The 18364-nt window shown below is 38.6% G+C and overlaps 1 protein-coding gene across 1 annotated transcript; it reads left to right on the forward strand.

Annotated features, from left to right (window-relative positions):
* The first annotated feature begins 479 nt into the window (after window positions 1-479).
* crocc (ciliary rootlet coiled-coil, rootletin) lies at window positions 480-17969 on the forward strand. Its single transcript, XM_077726698.1, has 36 exons — window positions 480-660; window positions 868-994; window positions 1060-1205; window positions 1962-2153; window positions 2230-2313; window positions 2902-2993; window positions 3083-3248; window positions 3313-3419; window positions 3874-4101; window positions 4202-4292; window positions 4700-4786; window positions 4859-5065; window positions 5676-5875; window positions 6033-6215; window positions 6793-6937; window positions 7013-7159; window positions 7782-8012; window positions 8081-8274; window positions 8350-8477; window positions 8830-8999; window positions 9063-9242; window positions 9344-9478; window positions 9653-9796; window positions 10348-10746; window positions 11368-11535; window positions 11631-12045; window positions 12776-12939; window positions 13119-13239; window positions 13314-13477; window positions 14047-14262; window positions 14597-14821; window positions 14974-15123; window positions 15310-15510; window positions 15577-15708; window positions 16653-16826; window positions 17238-17969. The coding sequence occupies exons 1-36, from the start codon at window positions 592-594 to the stop codon at window positions 17322-17324; spliced, it is 6069 nt and encodes a 2022-aa protein (XP_077582824.1). The 5' UTR covers window positions 480-591; the 3' UTR covers window positions 17325-17969.
* Window positions 17970-18364: the final 395 nt, after the last annotated feature.

Below are 18364 nucleotides of genomic sequence, written 5' to 3' on the forward strand. Positions count from 1 at the left end.
ACGATCCTAACGCAGGAAGATTTTCACAAGTAATGCTTCTTTCTTCACTTAAATTCCTTGGACAGAAACTTGTTGCAAAAATACATGAAGACTATAAAGAACCCAAAATGATTGTCTAACTCAAACCGTCAATAATAATCAGAACAGGAAAATATTTGAAATCAACTAACCTACTGCTATAAAAATATTATAATTTGTAATTAATGTTTAAGAATTGAAAAATAACAATTGTAGTAGCAAAAACAACAGCATAACTTTTACGAAACAGCCTGATACTTTAATAAATCTTTTTTTCACTTAATGACCGTCTGCTAACTCTGAACATGAAGTTATTTATTACATTTTAATCTTTTGTATCGTGGGTCTTTGGGCTTGTGGGCGTCAATGGGAAGTGGGTTGGGGGGGTGGACCTTGTGGGCTGTGTGTGTGTCTTTAAACCTGCTAATCCTGCTGCCCTCAATCTGCGTGGAAGAGGCAAGGAGGACGCACACTTTATGTTTGCCTCTGACACCATTGCCTCTTTATTTGACCCTTGCCTTCAAATAGTTCATTTTTTAAAATTGGATTTTCATTTTGGGATATTCTTTGAACATGTCTGCCACCACCAGTGTGGCAGAAAACAAGTCCAACGACTCTAATAAACTGGAGTCTGTCATACAGGTAAGCACCACTTGGACTTCTCCTATACAAACCTGATAGAGATGTGTATGATTGCATATTTTCTGTTTAATTGCAAGAGTAAATTCCACTGCCATCATCACTTTTGTGTTGTCATTGCGTTGCCCTGAGCTGCATTGCACAATCTTTCTCCCCTGATTGGCTCTCTAGCTCAGTTTCACGTCTTGAATGTTTTTATTTGCTCTTCAGAGGCTGGAGGAGAGTGTTTTATCCGAGGAGAAGAGACTAACAGTCCGAGGACCCTCGCCGGACGCCCCCCCAACATGTCTACCGGCAAGAGTTCGTGAAATCGTCACCAAGAACCTTGACGAAAACTGTGAGTGGGCTCTAGTTATACGCATTTCTTTGATTTTTCTTACTATTATCTCTTGTCTGTTTTAGCTATAGAGGCCATGTCCTCAGTCATGTCCATCCAAGAGGAGAACCGAGTCCTTCAGGGAGAACTGGCAAAGCTAGAGGACCTTTTGGCTCATAGCAGAGCAGATCGCGATGAACTGGCAATCAAGTACGGCGCTATCAGCGAGAGGGTAAGGTACTCAAAGATTGTCTTTGCGAGGCTCATAATGTGAGAATAACATTCTCCTAGGGATCATTGTTCACTATTTTTGGAGCATTCTTTGTCTGAGATTTACTGGTTACCCAGGTGATGGGTCCTGGAATGAACTGAAGTGCACTGTTGCCATGGCACCTGTTGCTAGGGGGGATTGTAAACAGGGGATTCAAGTCCTTGCGATGAGGGTCTCAGGGGGAAGGTCACATTTTGAGATAAACATCACAAAAGGCACATTCCGAAAAATGCTATTAAAATACATGCATGTATATGGGCTATAATATTAGGTACACTTCTATTATCATTATGATTGTATTTCAGGAGTGGTTTGCAGGCTGGACCATTTTAAATATAATATTTAGATTTTTTTTTAATAAATGGATTAAAAGAACTGGATTAAAAGTACTGAATATTCAGTTTTTATAGATCTAAAACAATGTTTATTCTTTTTATGTTTTTAGATTTTACAAAATGATTTCTGAACTAAAAACACAGAAAAAAATTATTAAAAAATATAATTATTGATTTAAAAGAGGGAGAATCAGGAAATTTAATATACATCTATACTCTTCATTTTAATTTGATCCTAAAACAGAAATTTGGCACTCATGATTTACTTACACGGGCCACACAAAATGATGCAGCGGGCCAGATTTGGCCCCCGGGCCGCTACTTTGACACCCATGCTGTAAGTCATAACTGTATTTCTTATTTTTTTCCCCACTGCATACAGCTGGAGCAGACATTACGTTTTGATACAGGGGACGGCGACCGGGACTCCCCAGAGTCTCGCACCCTGGCTCAGCAGAATGTGGATTTGCGTAGGCGACTAGATGAAGAACAGGCGTCTTATAAGAGAAAGCTTACTGCATATCAAGAAGGGCAGCAAAGGCAGGCGCAGCTCGTGCAGAAGTTGCAAGCAAAGGTATCTTGTATTCACCTCCACGGTCTTCTCCGATGTAGTTTTGAAGTTGTCGCTGATTCATGAACTGGGATTGTAGGTGCTTCAGTACAAAAAAAGATGTGGTGATCTGGAGCAAATGTTGCAGCAGAAGTCGTCAGAGTTTGAGAAGCCAAGACTGAGTGTAAGTAGATATTCTGTTTTAGCCAAACAAAAATCCATAATTCATTGCAGAAATTGACAAATGAGTAAATACAGTAATACCTCGTCTTTCACGGTTAATAGGTTCCAAGACCTCACGGAATTAGGTGAATAATCATGAAGTAGTGTTTTTATGGTCTCTATTTAATATTATTTGGTCTTTTTAAACCCTCTATGTGCTATTATTTAACTCTTATAGGTGGATGCTGCTGTAAAATACTCTTCAATACTTTGAATTTGAAATTATATACTTCTATTATGGCATTAAGCATCAGACAGAGTCTTCATCGTCCTCAAAAGGCTGGTTTAATACTGTGAAGTCCTCAAAAGGCTGGTTTAATACTGTAGAATCGGTGCTGGCATTGCATTCTCTCATCATATCAAACATCATAAAATATATATACATATTCATCTATAAAATTCACAGTTTTTGATGAAGTCTCATGCAATGATTGGCAAGTTTGGTCAGTAGCACAATCTATCTCAAGAATTTAGCTAAGAAGACACATAAGACATTGTAGACCTAGGAAAAAAAACTGGAGCCACAAAACCCTGTTTTTTTTCCAATTAGGAATCCAGTGATACATCAAATGGTCGTTGTTCAGACGAAGCGAGTAGCAACTTGGAGGATGCTTTAATCCGTCTGGAAGAAGAACAACAACGGTGAGCTGAGTTCAATGGAAATTTACTATTATTGGCTTCTTTGTATTTTGTATTTTCTCTATACATGTTGTTTCTTGTTCTATTTTCAGGAGCAGCAGTCTGTCTGCGGTGAACGCCATGCTGCGGGAACAGCTAGGACAAGCCGGATTGGCCAACGAGGCTCTCAGCCAGGACATCCGCAGACTCACTGTTGATTGGACGAAAGCCAGAGAAGAACTGGAACAAAAGGAGACGGACTGGAGGAGAGAGGAAGAGGTGCGATGTTTTTATTTTGGAATAAGAAAACATTTTTTCTTTACATGTTTTATTCTTCTGTCAGTCCTTTCATAGTTACTTCAGCAGTGAACACAGTCGTCTGCTTAGTCTGTGGCGCCAAGTCGTTGGTTTTCGGAGGCACATGTGTGAACTTAAGGCTTCCACCGAAAGGTACGTACATGGCCATTTCAGTACACCCTTATTTGAACAAAAATCACGAAAAAAATGAAAAAATTACAATTATTGATTTAAAAGGATGAAAATCAGGAAATTTAATATACATATATACTCGTCATTTTAATTTGATCCTAAAACAGAAAGTCGACACTCATGATTTACTTTCCCGGGCCACACAAAATGATGCGGCGGGCCAGATTTGGCCCCCGGGCCGCCACTTTGACACATGTGGTGTAGAGATGACTGAATAAATTGTGGTATATTGTTATCATGATATACAGTAGTACTTTTACTCATGAAATGAATTGTTTCCAGAACTTTTTTCGTAAGTAGAGGTGTACTTTATATGTAAATTCTCTCATTCATTCCATGGTGTTTACCCTCGCATCATATTTATTGGGGTAAATAGGACTTTTACCCTATTTTTTCTTCTCTCTCCACCCCACAGAGATTTGTCAAACATGCGTAATGAGCTAGCTCAGGCCTCACACTCAGCTCAGGTGTCCTGCGCCAATCTGTCTTCCACGCTTAACACCAAGGAAGGTGGCGCTGCGCTAGCCCTGGACCGCGAGAAGGCTCTCAGGGTTCAAATGGAGCAGCAATTGAGGGAACGTGTGACCGAAATGATGAATATTCAGGCCAGGACAGATGCAGAGAGGAGTGAACTTAACCTCAGGTAGAATTTGCTCTCCGGGGTCATGAATTGTGAACTAGCTGTTATTGATTTAGATAGGTTGATGAATATTTTGATATTTTGTGTTTCCCAAAAATAACAGGTTGTCAGAATCAGTGCGTGAGGGGGAAAGATTGAAGGGCAAAATCGAGGAAAAAGAGAGAGAAATTGTACTTCTTTCAAGGAGACTTGAGGTGATTATAGTTGTTCTTTTTACACAAAGTCCTGCTTTACTATATCTGGGGAAAAATGAAACATTTACAAATCTACTGTGTATATCGGTATAATCTTTCAAATAGAGGTCTGATGTATTTTAACAAAGAAAAAAACCCTAGCCCAGAATTTATTAATTTTATTCCAAATATATTCTAAAATAATTGCTTCATTGCTGCCTGTATGGTTATAAAACAAATAGACAAATTTCAGGCATCAATTGAGGATTAGATCTGTTTAAATAAAGATGCATTTCTAAAATAATTATCATTAATTACAAATAATGAAGGTGTGTGTGTATTGTGTTTATGAATGAACAGTATATTATAACCAGTTTGTAGTCGTTGTCTAGATATAATTGGTGATATGGGTTATTTTGTCTCTATAGGAGCAGAGCAGCAATGACGACAGTGACATGCAGTTGATGAGAACTCACACGGAAACACTACTAGACACGCTACGGGACATTGCTCAGGTGAATCTGCTACACATACGGCCATGTTGTTTGGAACGGAAGCTCATCTTGCTCATGAATTGTTTCTCATAGACGGTGTTGACCGACGTCGACTCGTCTTCGGAGGCAGACCAAGACAACTCTGCGGCTCCTCTGTTGGCCTTTATCCACGGTTCCTCACCCGGTGCTCCTCAACGCATGTCGTCCTCCCCCTCGAGGGTTACGTCTCCGTATGTCATCTCGGAGGCAACCCTGTCGGCGTTACGCTCGGCCGTCACGCACAAGACGCTCCAGCTGCAGGTGACATGGCAATATAACCCAGTAGTTGAGCAACCATTTTTTGCATACAGGACCGCCAATTAAGTGTAGTATACTGATTTTACTGTATGTTATATACAGTGGTACCTTTACATACGAGTGCCAGAACATATGAGCAATTTGAGATACAAGTAAAATTTTGAGCAAATATTTATCTTGAGATATGAGTAAAATTTTGAGCAAATATTTATCTTGAGAGACGAGTAAATTTTTGGGCAAATATATCTTGAAATTCGAGTAAATTTTTGAGCAAATATCTTGAGATATGAGTGTAATTTTGAGCAAATTTATCTTAAGATACGAGTAAAATTTTGAGCAAATGTTTATCTTGAGATATGAGTAATTTTGAGCAAATTTATCTTATGATACAAGTAACATTTTGAGCAAATATCTTGAGATATGAGTAAAATTTTGAGCAAATATCTTGAGATACGAGAGACATTTTGATATACATTTTGCATTTTTTGGGTTTTGGAAAATGCAAAAAAGGTCATTTATACAGCGATGATAATGATGTATATTGTTTGCGATTAGGGTACCTATAGCTTGAACAGATAAATTATTATTCACAATATCACTGTTTGGTCGTCAGGACGTTCGAGGCCGCCTACTGTCCGCCCAGACTAGCATACTCCAGTCCCGAAAGCAGCTATCTGAGGCTGATTCAGTCAGAAGAGAAGCAGATCAGCGACATCAAACACTGCTGAGAGAGCGCGACGCTGCTCAGCGGGAAAAAGAAACCCTGCAACGAGAAAAGGACCGCCTCAAACAGGAGAGAGACACCCTGGCCAGGTTCACACATTTGTCATCCCTCTTCTAAATTAAGCCATTTTTCTAATGTATGATTCAGAATACATTCTTAAGAGGTTCAAAAACATATTTTTTTCCTCTACATTTTTTAGTATCATTACAGTAACAGTACCCATTTTTTTCTTTTTAAATCCATCAGTGAGAAATTGAGTTTGGAAAAGAGCGTGAAGTTGGAGCAAAGCAATAATCAGACTCTACAAATGGACTGTAAAAAACTGGAGCTGGTTCTAACATCCACGCAACGTGAGAAAGACCACCAGAGGGAGGAAAAAGAAACTGCCTTGCAGGAGAGGGACCGGGCCAAGGCTGAAGTTTATAGGATGTAAGTAGGCTAATAGAAAGGCAAAGTTGCCTATGCACACACTAATCCACAACGTTTAATTAGTTAATTTTGATCCTCTTTGGCTTGCATGACAATGCTAGCCTACTCATTTTATTGTATTGTAATATAGCTGAAGCAGTTAAGAATGACCAACTGCTGTAGTCTTAAATCAGGTATGGGCAAACTACGGCCCGCGGGCCACATCCAGCCCGTTAGGCCTTTTAATCCGGCCCCCCGACGTCCAAATATTTTTTATTTTTTTCCCCCAAGATGGTGCCGTCACGCGGAAGCCACTGGCAGTAGCTGTGTCCACTCTTATTTGTTTTTTTTGTGTTTTACAGCCCCTCTATCTTTTTTAAATGACATTTTAATATTTTTTAATACATACCTTTTTACTTGACTTTGTACTTTTTACTTTAATGATGAGTGATGAGTATGTTAATACTTTAGTTCTTTTTTTCTGTCCATGTTTCAAATGTACTGTTAACGGATGCACTTTTTTATATGTATCGTATCTTGTGCTGACCATCTGCCCAAAAGTTTTTATTCAATAACATGTTTCCTTGTTGACTTTTAGTCAAAAGCAGTGGGACCAAAGTGAAAGCCGAGCATCTGCCCAGCGTGGTGAGCTTTCTTCAGTGAAGGAAACTCACCAGCAAGTGGAAGTAGAGAGGCAGTTGTTGGAGAAGGAGCGATCTCAACTCTCTGAAGCACTCACTCGGGTAAAAATTGCATTAATGAGATGTTTCGTCGCATGTAGAGACTGTAATGCTGATGTCATTGTTTTCAAATTTTAGGCCGAAAGCAGCAATGCAGAACTTTCTTTACTTATCAATAAACTGCAGTCTGAGGATGCAGCACTCAGGGACTCTTTGGCCAAAATGGGTAGCATGAATGAGGCCTTGTCCCAAGATAAAATTGACCTCAACACTTACATCTTTCAGGTAGATTCTTTCTTTCTATAGATTCTATATTTTCTTGTGTCAGTTTTTTTCTCTCCAAAAGATGCAGATGTCCAGAAAATGGTGCTATAGGGTGAGAGGGAATGGTGATACAAAAACATAATAGCTTATTGGCCCGAATATAAGACGATGCTGATTATAAGAGGCTCCTGAAGTTTTGAAAAAATGGTTTTTGAACACCAAATTCAAATTTTATACAGAAAATAACTACAGTACATCTGAAACAAATGTTTGTAACAATATATTGGAAAGAAAATGCATGGTATTTTGCCTCAGACAATGCAAAATCTAAAATCTGAACATTTAAATATGTATTGTAAAATGCAATCAAATTTGTAATTAAATGGTGTCTGGTTTTTAATATGTAAATGAACCAATCCACTGTGATAAAACAACAAATTTGCAATAATTGTTCACCATCTGCTTTAAAAATATCTATTGCAATGCAAAAAAAACACCGTCTTATATTCGGGCCAATACAGTACAATGTACAGTATACACTACCTACAAGTAGCATTGAAAGATTATTGCAAATTTCTTAACCGAGCAGGACGCCATGTTGGAAAATCATACACCTAATAATTATGGTGAACTCTTTGAATAGTTGGAGGACGAGAAATCTTTGCTGCAAACACAAAAACGTGAAGCCGAGCAAGAGAAACTGACCATCAGAGACGAATTGGTCCGATTGGAGCAAGACCGAATGGAGCTGGACTCAAACCGCATCACTCTTCGCCAGTCCCTGCAAGACACTGAGCTAACACGTGTCGGGATGGAGGCGGAGCTTCACAGTCTCAGAGCCGAGAGACTTAAGCTGCAGGAAAAAGTTTCGCAGGTAAACATTGCGCGCCACCTGTGGTATTGATAAGGAAGTTCTCACATTGGTTTGGTTGTCTTTTTCAGCTCTGCACTGAGGTAACTTCTTTGGGTTCTGAGCTAAGCTTGATCAGAGGAGAGGGGCAAAGGAATGAAGCAGCCTTGGAAGAGGCTGGACGCAGTCGGGCAGAATTGGCCAGAGACAAAGCAGCTCTTTTGGTCCAGTTGACGGCATCTGAGAGAGAAAATAGCGCCTTGTCGGAAGAATTGTCTGCTTACAGGTGTGTTTTCAACCGTCAAGTTATCATTTTCATTATCATTTCACATAGTTAACTTTGTAACTTGTGTTTTTTAAGGTCCGAACGAGAGTCTTTGGATAGCACCCTGTTTGAGGTACAGCATCAATTTGCTCAAGTGGAATCCCGCAAGGATCAACTCGAAGCAGAAAACCAAAACCTTCGAGTGCGCTCGGACGCAGCATCAGGTGAATAATGGAAGGGGAAGTTAACTATAGTGGTGCTTCGACATATGAGTGCCCTGACATATGAGCAATTTGAGATACGAGTAAAAAATGTTGCATTTTCGCAATATTTTGATAGATTCAATTTATTTTTAAGTGTGTCTGCATCGTAATCCAAGTTCATTTAAATTTGTTTGTTATGTTACCAGCGCGTTGCCGTGCAATTTTTTTATTTTAGTTCATTTCTACGGGAGATGTTCATTTCAGTTATGAGTACATTGACATAGGAGCTTAGTCCCGGAATGAATTAAGCTCGTATTTCAAGGTACAACTGTACTTTTTTTTGTTTTGGACTTAACCGTACTTTCCTTTCCAGCTGAGCTACGGCGTGCTCGATCTGAGGCGGAAAGTGTGCTAGCCCAGGCTGAAAAAGAGAAACATACTTTGACTCAGCTTCTTAATACGTCACATTTGGAGGCCCAACAAGCTTTGCGGAAGGCTACCTGTGAGCATAAAGAGGAAGTTGAGAAACTTGTCAATGAAAAGGTGAGGCCATTAGTAACTTGCTTGGAATTGATAATGTCATAAATCGGTTATATTGTATTTCAGGAGGCTTTGAGGCAGAATTTGACATCGACCCATGACGACACTCTAAGAAAACTGAAAGAAGAGTTGGAGGAAGCACATAACAAAGTACTGAGAGAAAAGGAAGAGCTACAACATGATCTCAGGACTATTCTGCACGATCGAGATCAGAGTCTACTACAAGCCGAAACTGAGAAACAGCAGGTTAGGCTAATTGAAAAAAAATATGCAGAATCTCATGTTTTTGATATGCAATCTGGATCAAAATGTCAAGTCAAGGCACTTTTGAACTTGCATTTTTCCAGGCTCTGTCATTGAAAGAGGCTGAGAAAGCGGCATTGTGTGACAGAATGTCCAGTTTACAAGCCGAGTTGTCGGCTTTGGCCGTCGAGGCCGAACGCAAAGCTAGAACAGCGGCTCTTTGTAAAGAGCAAGAACAGGTACCTCAAAAAATTTATACTCTACTTTATTCTCCGCATGAGAGGACGCCAAACTCCCATGTGGCACATTAAAACTGTTCCAGCCTTTAAAAACAATCATTTACCATTATCCATGTCTAAGCAGCTGAACAGGACATGTCAAATATCCACTTTATTTTAATTTTTTTCATACAGGCTAAAGTTGGTGCTTTAACTGGCGAGCTGCAGGAGCTTCGGTCACAACTGGAGGATGCGTCCAGTTCTCACGAAAGGGACCTTCAAACTCTACGAGGAAGTCTCGTTGACTCTCAGTTACGTTCGGATAGTGCCGTCAAAGAGGTATATTAGATTAGAAGGTTAGAATGTCGGCTAGTTGTAGAGCAAAGGGTATAATATTTTGATTTTTTTTTTATGAATGGATTAAAAAAACTGGATTAAAAGCCCTGAATATTCAGTTTTTTATATAGATCTAAAACAATGTTTGTTGTAGCTTTTTTGTATATTTTTAGATTTTACAAAATGATTTTTGAACCAAAAACACAGAAAAAATGGATTAAAAAATTACAATTATTGATTCAAAGGGAGGAAATTTAGGAAATTTAATATTCATCTATACTCTTCATTTTAATTTGATCCTAAAACAGAAAATCGGCACTCATCATTTACTATCCCGGGCCACACAAAATGATGCAGCAGGCCAGATTTGGCCCCCGGGCCGCCACTTTGACTTCATTGTTTTAGAGAATTTAGCTTTGAATATGATCTGATGTAACCAGGATGAAAAAAATGCCTTGTGGTAAAATCCTGGAGATAAGATGGAGATTTGTGCACCTGCAAAATGTATTTTACCTTCCACCCTTTGAGTTTTAACTGGTCGGTTTTCCCTCCAGCTGGACAAGTGCAGAGCTTCTCTGGCCGTCAGTGAGGAGAGTCGAGACGAGCTGAAACGAGACGCGCTCGAGGCGGAGCGCCGTCTCAACCAAGCGCAAGATGAGGCGGAAAACTACAGAAGGGAAGGCACCGAACTGCGTCGTAGTCTGGGTGACATCTCCAAGGAGAGAGATACCCTCAGCCAGTCCAACTGCCAGCTGAGGGAAACGTTGCGGGGGGCCGAGACCGAGAGAATCAGTGTGAAGCGACAGTGCGAGGAGAAAGAGCAGAGACTGCTGGTGCTGCAGGAGAGTTTTTCATGCGCTCAAAAAGAGGTGACGGAGCTGCGGAGTTGTCTTCGAGAGGTCGAAAGGTCAAGGCTGGAGGCGCGAAGAGAACTTCAGGAGCTGCGAAGACAGGTGAATTCTATGGATTTGAAGTACAGTGGTACCTCTACTTACAAATGCTTTAATTTAAAAAAAATCAGGTTACAAAATCGGGTTGCAGATCAAATTGCATTTTTTAAATCCAAAATAGTATTTTTTGTGTTGTTTTTAGTTCAAATAGCATTTTTTTAAATTCAAAATAGTATTTTTTGTGTTGTTTTTAGTTCAAATAGCATTTTTAAAATCCAAAATAGTATTTTTGTGTTGTTTTTAGTTCAAATAGCATTTTTTAAAATCCAAAATAGTATTTTTGTGTTGTTTTTTAGTTCAAATAACATTTTTAAAATCCAAAATAGTATTTTTTTGTTATTTTTAGTTCAAATAGACAAGATTATTCAATAAACAGATTCTTAAAAACGCAATATTTACTCTTTCCTTTTTAAATAAAAAACGAAACATTAAAACATATGATGGAATAATTTATATTTGCCCTCTTTTCTGCAAAAAATGTAAATACATTATAAAAATGTACTACATTTCATGATGGGAATTCTCACAAAAAGTGTTCAAAATAAATACAGGCCAATTGTATCCATTGCACTAGTCACATATAATGACAATATTTCCCTAAGTTTTAATGTTTGTGGATTCTAGCTGAAGGTCCTGGATGGAGAGAAGGAGCAGAAAGGCCGGGAGGTTGCCGAGCTCCAGACCCGCTTATCGCTGGAGGAGCAACGAGAGGAGGAGAGGGGGAAGGAGGCTTTTGCTCTCAAGCACAAGTTGACAGAAGTTGAAAGTGCTCGAGATTCTATAAAGAAAGAGGTGAGGACATACAGGATCAAAATGTCTAATAATGTTCAAAGTATGGCAAAATTTAAGGATTTTAATGTTCTTTTTGCATCCTTTTGCGCTCCCAGCTGACGGTGTTACAGAAGCGTCTGGCCGAGGCCGAGTCAGCCTGGCGCACATGCGAGAGAGAACTGAGCGCTCAGCTTCAGGAGGCCCGAAGCAATGAGAAGAAGCTACAGGAGCAAGCCAAAAACTCCTCGCTGCGCACTCAGGCGGCTCAAGATTCGGCCGGCGTGTTCAGCCTCCAACTGAGCGAGGCCCAGGGCCGCCTGGCCGCCACCGAGGCCGAGCTCACGCGGGCCGAGGCTTCTAGGAGAGACCTGGAGTTTCGTCTGAGTGGCCTCCAGTCGGCGTTGACCAGGACCCTGGGCATTAGTGCTGGAGGAAGAGGGAGGAGCCCCGGGGGCAGCTCTACGTCAGCCAGTCCCGTGTCACGCCACCACAGCGTCTCTCCGCTACGTTCTTCTCTCTCTCCGCCCAAAGGTTACTTCAATTGACATTTTCTCAACTTTATTGCAGTCTTGTCAAAACGGAATTTTTCATCATGTGTGTGTATCTGTATGTATATATATGTATATGTATATGTGTATATATATATATATATATATATATATATATATATATATATATATATATATATATATATATATATATATATATATATATATATATATATATATATATATATATATATATATATATATATATATATATATATATATATACATATATATATATACATATATATATATATATATATATATATATATATATATATATATATATATATATATATATATATATATATATATATATATATATATATATATATATATATATATATATATATATATATATATATATATATATATATATATATATATATATATATATATATACATACACATATATACATATATATACATACACATATATACATATATATACATACATACACATATATACATATATATACATACATACACATATATACATATATATACATACACATATATACATATATATACATACACATATATACATATATATACATACACATATATACATATATATACATACACATATATACATACATACACATATATACATAGATACAGATACATATACTATATACATGCATACATACATATATATATTTTTTATTTTTTTATTTTTTCGTATTGTGTGAAATTCTTACTGAATTTTCTTACAGATTTTCACACGAGCACCCCCGACAATACGCTGGGTTCCAGAGCCATTTCTCCCGAGAGGGGTGGCACACCTGTCCCACTACCCCATCCCGATCTGGACCCTGACACGCTTCGAAGTGGTCTGAAGGACTTTCTCCTGGAACTCCGTGAAGCGCAGAGAGAGCGGGTAAAAGAAATACATTAACTTTCTACATTGTATTGGACCCACTTGTATTTGCAGTAGATTAGATTGACCTTGTTCCTGTTTTGAAAACAGTCAATGATGAGTGGCGACTTTCTGTTTTAGGATCAAATTAAAATGAAGAGTAAAGATGTATATTAAATACATGAATAAATATTTTAAAGGATGACGCGGTGTGTCAGTTGGTGGCCACTCAACGAGAAGTGGACGAACTGAAAGGGAATCGAGACTTGGCTCAAAGTCGTTTGATTCAGCTACAAAAGAACTTGGAAGAATACCAAGAAGGTGTGCGCCAAGTTGTCACGTGGACTTCTTTTCTTTTTCTACCACTTATGCATGTCTATGTATTTGTTGTGTAGGGAAACGAGGCCTGGATGAGTGTCTGGCACAGGCACAACTTCAGCTTCATCAGCAGGAAGAAGCTGTCAGGAGAGGCGACAGGGAAAGGAGGACGCTCGTCGACAGGGTGAAGGAGCTGGAACGTGTGCTACAGGCCTGCAGCGTGGACAAGAAACACACACAGGTAGAAACAAACAACAACAGATGGGCTTTCTCTGCATGCCAGCTCTCCTTATGTCTTCTAACAGTGCCAAAATACAGAATACAGTCATACTTTACTTACAAAATTGAATTGGTTCCAGAACTTTTTTCGTAACTTGAACATTTCGTAAGTAGAAGTGTACTTTATATGTAAAATCTCTCATTTGTTCCATGGTACTCAGTTGTACCTCTACTTACAAAATTAATTAGTTCCAGAACTTTTTTCGTAACTTGAAAATTTTGTAAGTAGAAGTGTACTTTATATGTAAAATCTCTCATTTGTTCCACGGTACTCAGTTGTACCTCTACATACAAAATTAATTAGTTCCAGAACTTTTTTCGTAACGTGAAAATTTTGTTAGTAGAAGTGTACTTTATATGTAAATTCTCTCATTCGTTTCATGGTACTCACATAACACCCAACTAAACCCTTTAGAATTGGTCAGTTTGTCTCAATTTTGTATGAAAGTTGTGAGAAAACACACAAAAATGAGAGAAAATTATAAGGGAATTGTTATTTTGAATAAATAAAGCCATATTTTACCTCTGTAGGAGCAACTGGATAAGCAACGGGCTGGAGAAGCGCGTCTGGAGGCCGAGAGGAAGCGTCTCCGGGAGGCGCTGGAGGTGTCCGAAGCGCGGGCTACCCGGGTTGAAGTGGGACGACGGAGTCTGGAGGGGGAGCTGCAGAGGCTCCGACTTAGCCTTGGAGATCGCGAGGCCGAAAGCCAAGTCTCCCGTGATCGTCATGACGTTTTGCTCAAACAGGTACAGTCAGATTCTTCATTTTTTTGATTTCTCGTCATTTTTGAATTAATTTAAATTAAATGAATACATAAAAATGTAAAATTCTAAATAAAATGTAATAAATTCAATTAATTAAATGTAATTTTCTTCAAATTTGAGGGAGGATTTCAAATATCTTCTTAGCTTCTCTTTGGAAATCACAATAAGAACTGGAAATGTCATTTTTTTCAATGTTAAACTCGAGTTTTAGACAAAATAAAATTATTAAACGTCATTGTTAATTGATCAGCTTAGCATTTTTGATGCAGAAATATATAGAGAAATGATAGACTCCATTTTTTTATGCATAACGTAGGTAGCGGAGGGTGAAGGCCAAATCTCCCTTCTTCAGAGAGAAATTGAGCGACTGAGTCAGGTTTTGCTCAAAGCGGAGGAAAACGAAGCCGTGCTGCGGGAGAAGAACACCTCCCTCAATCAGAGCCTTCAGGAATTGGCGGCGGCTCACAGCAGTGCTCAGAGTCGCCTCACTGCTCTGCAGAAAGCTTTGAGTATGACCGAACAAGAGAAACAACACCTTCAGGTGAGTGCCAGAAAGTACAAAATGCCAATGATAGAGAATCCTTGGAAAACTCCTGTGGATTTTGGAGCATTTTATTTTTTGTGACCGCCACTTGTTTTTAAATTGGGAGCAAATAGGCTATCAATGTGGTGTAACTTCATTTTATTCTTTAGGAACGAATCGACGAATCCCGCTCGTCGTTAAGCGAGGCTCGAAGAAACATGGCCACCCTTAATGAACGCATGCACAGCCTGCAGAGTGAGTTGCACCAGAGTCAACTCCAACGAGAAGAACTCGAGGCCGAGTTCACAAAAAACCAAGAGGTAAATAAAGATGGCCTTCAATAACTATTTTTGAGAATTTTGAAGTCTTGTAATTGCGCTTTATAGTGCAGAAATGACGGTACACATATACTACATGCCAAAGAAGTGTTTTTTTTTGTGCCTTAACACATTTTGGCCACAACTCTGTAGTTCTCAAATGTTTACTAGCTGTCGATTGTGCGGCAGAATCTGCGGCAGCGTTCGGCCAGCCTCGCCGAGGCCCAGCGCGGCGCTCAAGCGGCTCAGACGGAGCGGGTCACAGTGGAGGAGCGTTTACGGGCTCTTCAGAGGGCCGTGGCCGTGTTGGAGACGGAAAAGAAGGATGCCGAGAGGCAAGCCGTCAGGCTGGAGAAGGATAAAAATGCTTTGAGGAATACACTGGATAAGGTCTGGACCCTCGACGGTTAGTCTTCCAATTCGATACTCCTCGACACTGAATACATCTCTCTTCAGGTCGAGCGTCAGAAGTTAAAAAGCGAAGAAGGGAGCATGCGTCTTTCGGCGGAAAGAAACCGATTGGATCGATCTCTGAACACGGCTGAGCAGGAGTTGCAGGAAGCCCATCAGCAGATCCTAATGCTACAGGTACACCTGTTTTTTTTTCATTTGCAAATGAAAATTCAGATGGATTAAATCTTAGCCTCTTATGCCCATAGTATAGCTCAGAAAATAAATACCCCAAACAGTGTGCAAAATATAGAAGTAATATAGTAGACCTGTACTGTATTTAAATACAATAAACACCAAAAATGGCAAATCCATCCTTTGGCGGCTAACTTGTAGATAATTCTACTCCTATGTCTCATTTATGGCATTCTTATATATTCTTATTTATTTATTTTTTAAATTTATCTATCTATTTTTTATTTATACATATTTTAATGTATTTACTTATTTACTCATTTATATATTAATTAACTTATTTATTTACTCATTTTTTAAAATTTATTCATTCACTTATTTATGTATTAACTTAATTTACTTATTTATTTACCTATTTATTAACGTATTTATTTACTAATCTATTTATTAACATATTTATTTTCTAATGTATTTATTTATTTATTAACATATTTATTTACTAATGTATTTATTTATTAACTGATTTATTACCTATTTATTTATGACCTACGTATTTATGCCTAAAATGTGATGAATAAAATTATCTAGTCTAATCTAATCCCAACCTATGGTGAGTTCAATGATGTAAACCTTTTGACATAGAGAAACATATTTTACACTTGAACAATACTTTTATTTCATTTCATTCATTAAACCTCCATACATGAATATTTTAAAATACAATAGTGTTCCTTGATCAGAAGCGTTAAACCCGACATGTGTTTCACCACAGTCAGATTGAAATGAAACAATTTAGTTTTAATGCTTCCCAATGAATCTCCTGAGCCTTTATTAGGCATGAAGTCATCATCCGTCCTTTCCTTTTGTTTTCAAGACTCTAAAAATCTTAACGATCATCCCACGTAGTGCTTTTGACGCCAGCCTTTGTCTTCTTTTCTCTTGAGAAGACGCAGCTGGCCGACACGGAACAATCCCACAGCCTGTGCGAGAGTTTGCTCCGACAGCGTGACGAGACATCGCACGAGGCCGACAGGCTCCGGGCCAGCTTCCGGGATCTGGAGAAGACTTTGGAGTCCAGGGAACGCACTCACCGACACAGGGCCAAAGGTCTAGAAGAGCAGGTAGAAATTACCAAGCCTTCTTGATGTTTTTGGAAGGTAACTGTTAGATTCATCAATAATTACACTTCAATATAATTATAAAACTATTCATCTCAAGTGAAAAGAGCGTCACAATTTATGCGAGTAATCACGAAGGTTGTTGAATAGCCATCACGCTGCATCAACATCTTCTTAAACGTCCTTCCAGGTCTGCATTCTGGGGTAAAGGTCAGTCCTATCTTCCAGTAAACAGGACTCAGTCATATATTACGATCCTGAGCTCACTCCAGACAAATTGAAGAAGCTTTCATACAAAAATGATTAAAAGTACACATATATATAATAGTATTACAGAATAACTCCAACAGTAACACTGAATCGAGTCAATGTGAAGTCACTGATGTTGGACAAACGTTGACTTTGTGTGCTCAGGTGTCGACCCTGAAGGAACAGCTACAACAGGAGATAAAACGACGACAACCTTCGCTTCCGTCCTCGTTTCTGTCGTCGACTAACTGAGGAAATGAGAAACGTCCATCCGGGTCACCGTCAGGGAAAATGGCACACCGGTGACTCAAGGCAAATATGCGCACTCATTTTAAAGATTTCTGTTCGTTTAAATACAAATATACATACACAATTGTTAATCAAATATCTGGTAAAGTGTCAATCAAAAAGGATCGGAATGAATGTAGGTTTGAAAAGGCCAACTTGGTTCTTGTTAGGTTGTGTTCAATTATAAGCTATTTATCTTTCATACTAACAGATAAAGACTGCCAGAAAACGTTCCACTCATTCAACTAATATCTATTTTTTTTATTAACCATAAAAGGTCACGTTGTGACTCCAAAGTATTATGTATATATATATTTTTTAATTGTATTGGCTTGCCAAATGTTTGCAGGTCAAACCCCTAATGTGGTTTTATCTAAAGTTTAATTTGTAGGATGTCAATGGGCTATTTGTACTTATTAACCTATTGAATCAATAACATAAAATATCCAAAAGCCACTAAAAATGAAGCGGATATTTTGAAGTTTAGTAAATTGTGTTAAATGACTAACACTGACACATTGTAGAGTTTGTTTGTCAAAAGAATAAACACATATGTTTAACCCGAATAAAAGGATCCAGTCACATGATTGGAAAGCTGTTTAAAAACAACATCTTTTATTCTTTAAATTGTGACAGTTTTGACAAAGCAGCAGCATTTTTTTTTTCTCAAAGCGTTTTTTGGCACGATTGCTGCTCCAAAAGCTGAGGTCATCTTTTTTTTTTTGGCTGGTGTCAGCGACTGCTTTGACTGAGGAATGCTTTTTCTTTTAAAGTACAGTATAAGAAAGCAACAGATACAAAGCATGCTATTAATACAGTACAGTACGCAAAACAAAGGGCGAGTTGCACCTCAAAAACAGCACCAGTGTGATGAGTTTATAGCACCAGTGATTTATACAATCATCAGGCTTTCTTTTTGGAGTATACTGATCCATACACGCAGGCTCATACATGGGAGGGAGAAAGTGGTGTGGGATAAATAGAAAAGGTGACATGAAAACAGT

Source organism: Stigmatopora nigra, chromosome 10 (genome assembly GCF_051989575.1).
Source record: "Stigmatopora nigra isolate UIUO_SnigA chromosome 10, RoL_Snig_1.1, whole genome shotgun sequence".
Taxonomy (NCBI): Eukaryota; Metazoa; Chordata; class Actinopteri; order Syngnathiformes; family Syngnathidae; genus Stigmatopora; species Stigmatopora nigra.

Coding starts and splice junctions, on each gene's coding strand:
- crocc (XM_077726698.1), top strand. CDS start 592: ATGTCTGCCACCACCAGTGTGGCAGAAAACAAGTCCAACGACTCTAAT. Junction 13,478..14,046: donor TGGACAAGAAACACACACAG/GTAGAAACAAAC, acceptor TTACCTCTGTAG/GAGCAACTGGATAAGCAACG. Junction 14,822..14,973: donor AAGAGAAACAACACCTTCAG/GTGAGTGCCAGA, acceptor TTTATTCTTTAG/GAACGAATCGACGAATCCCG.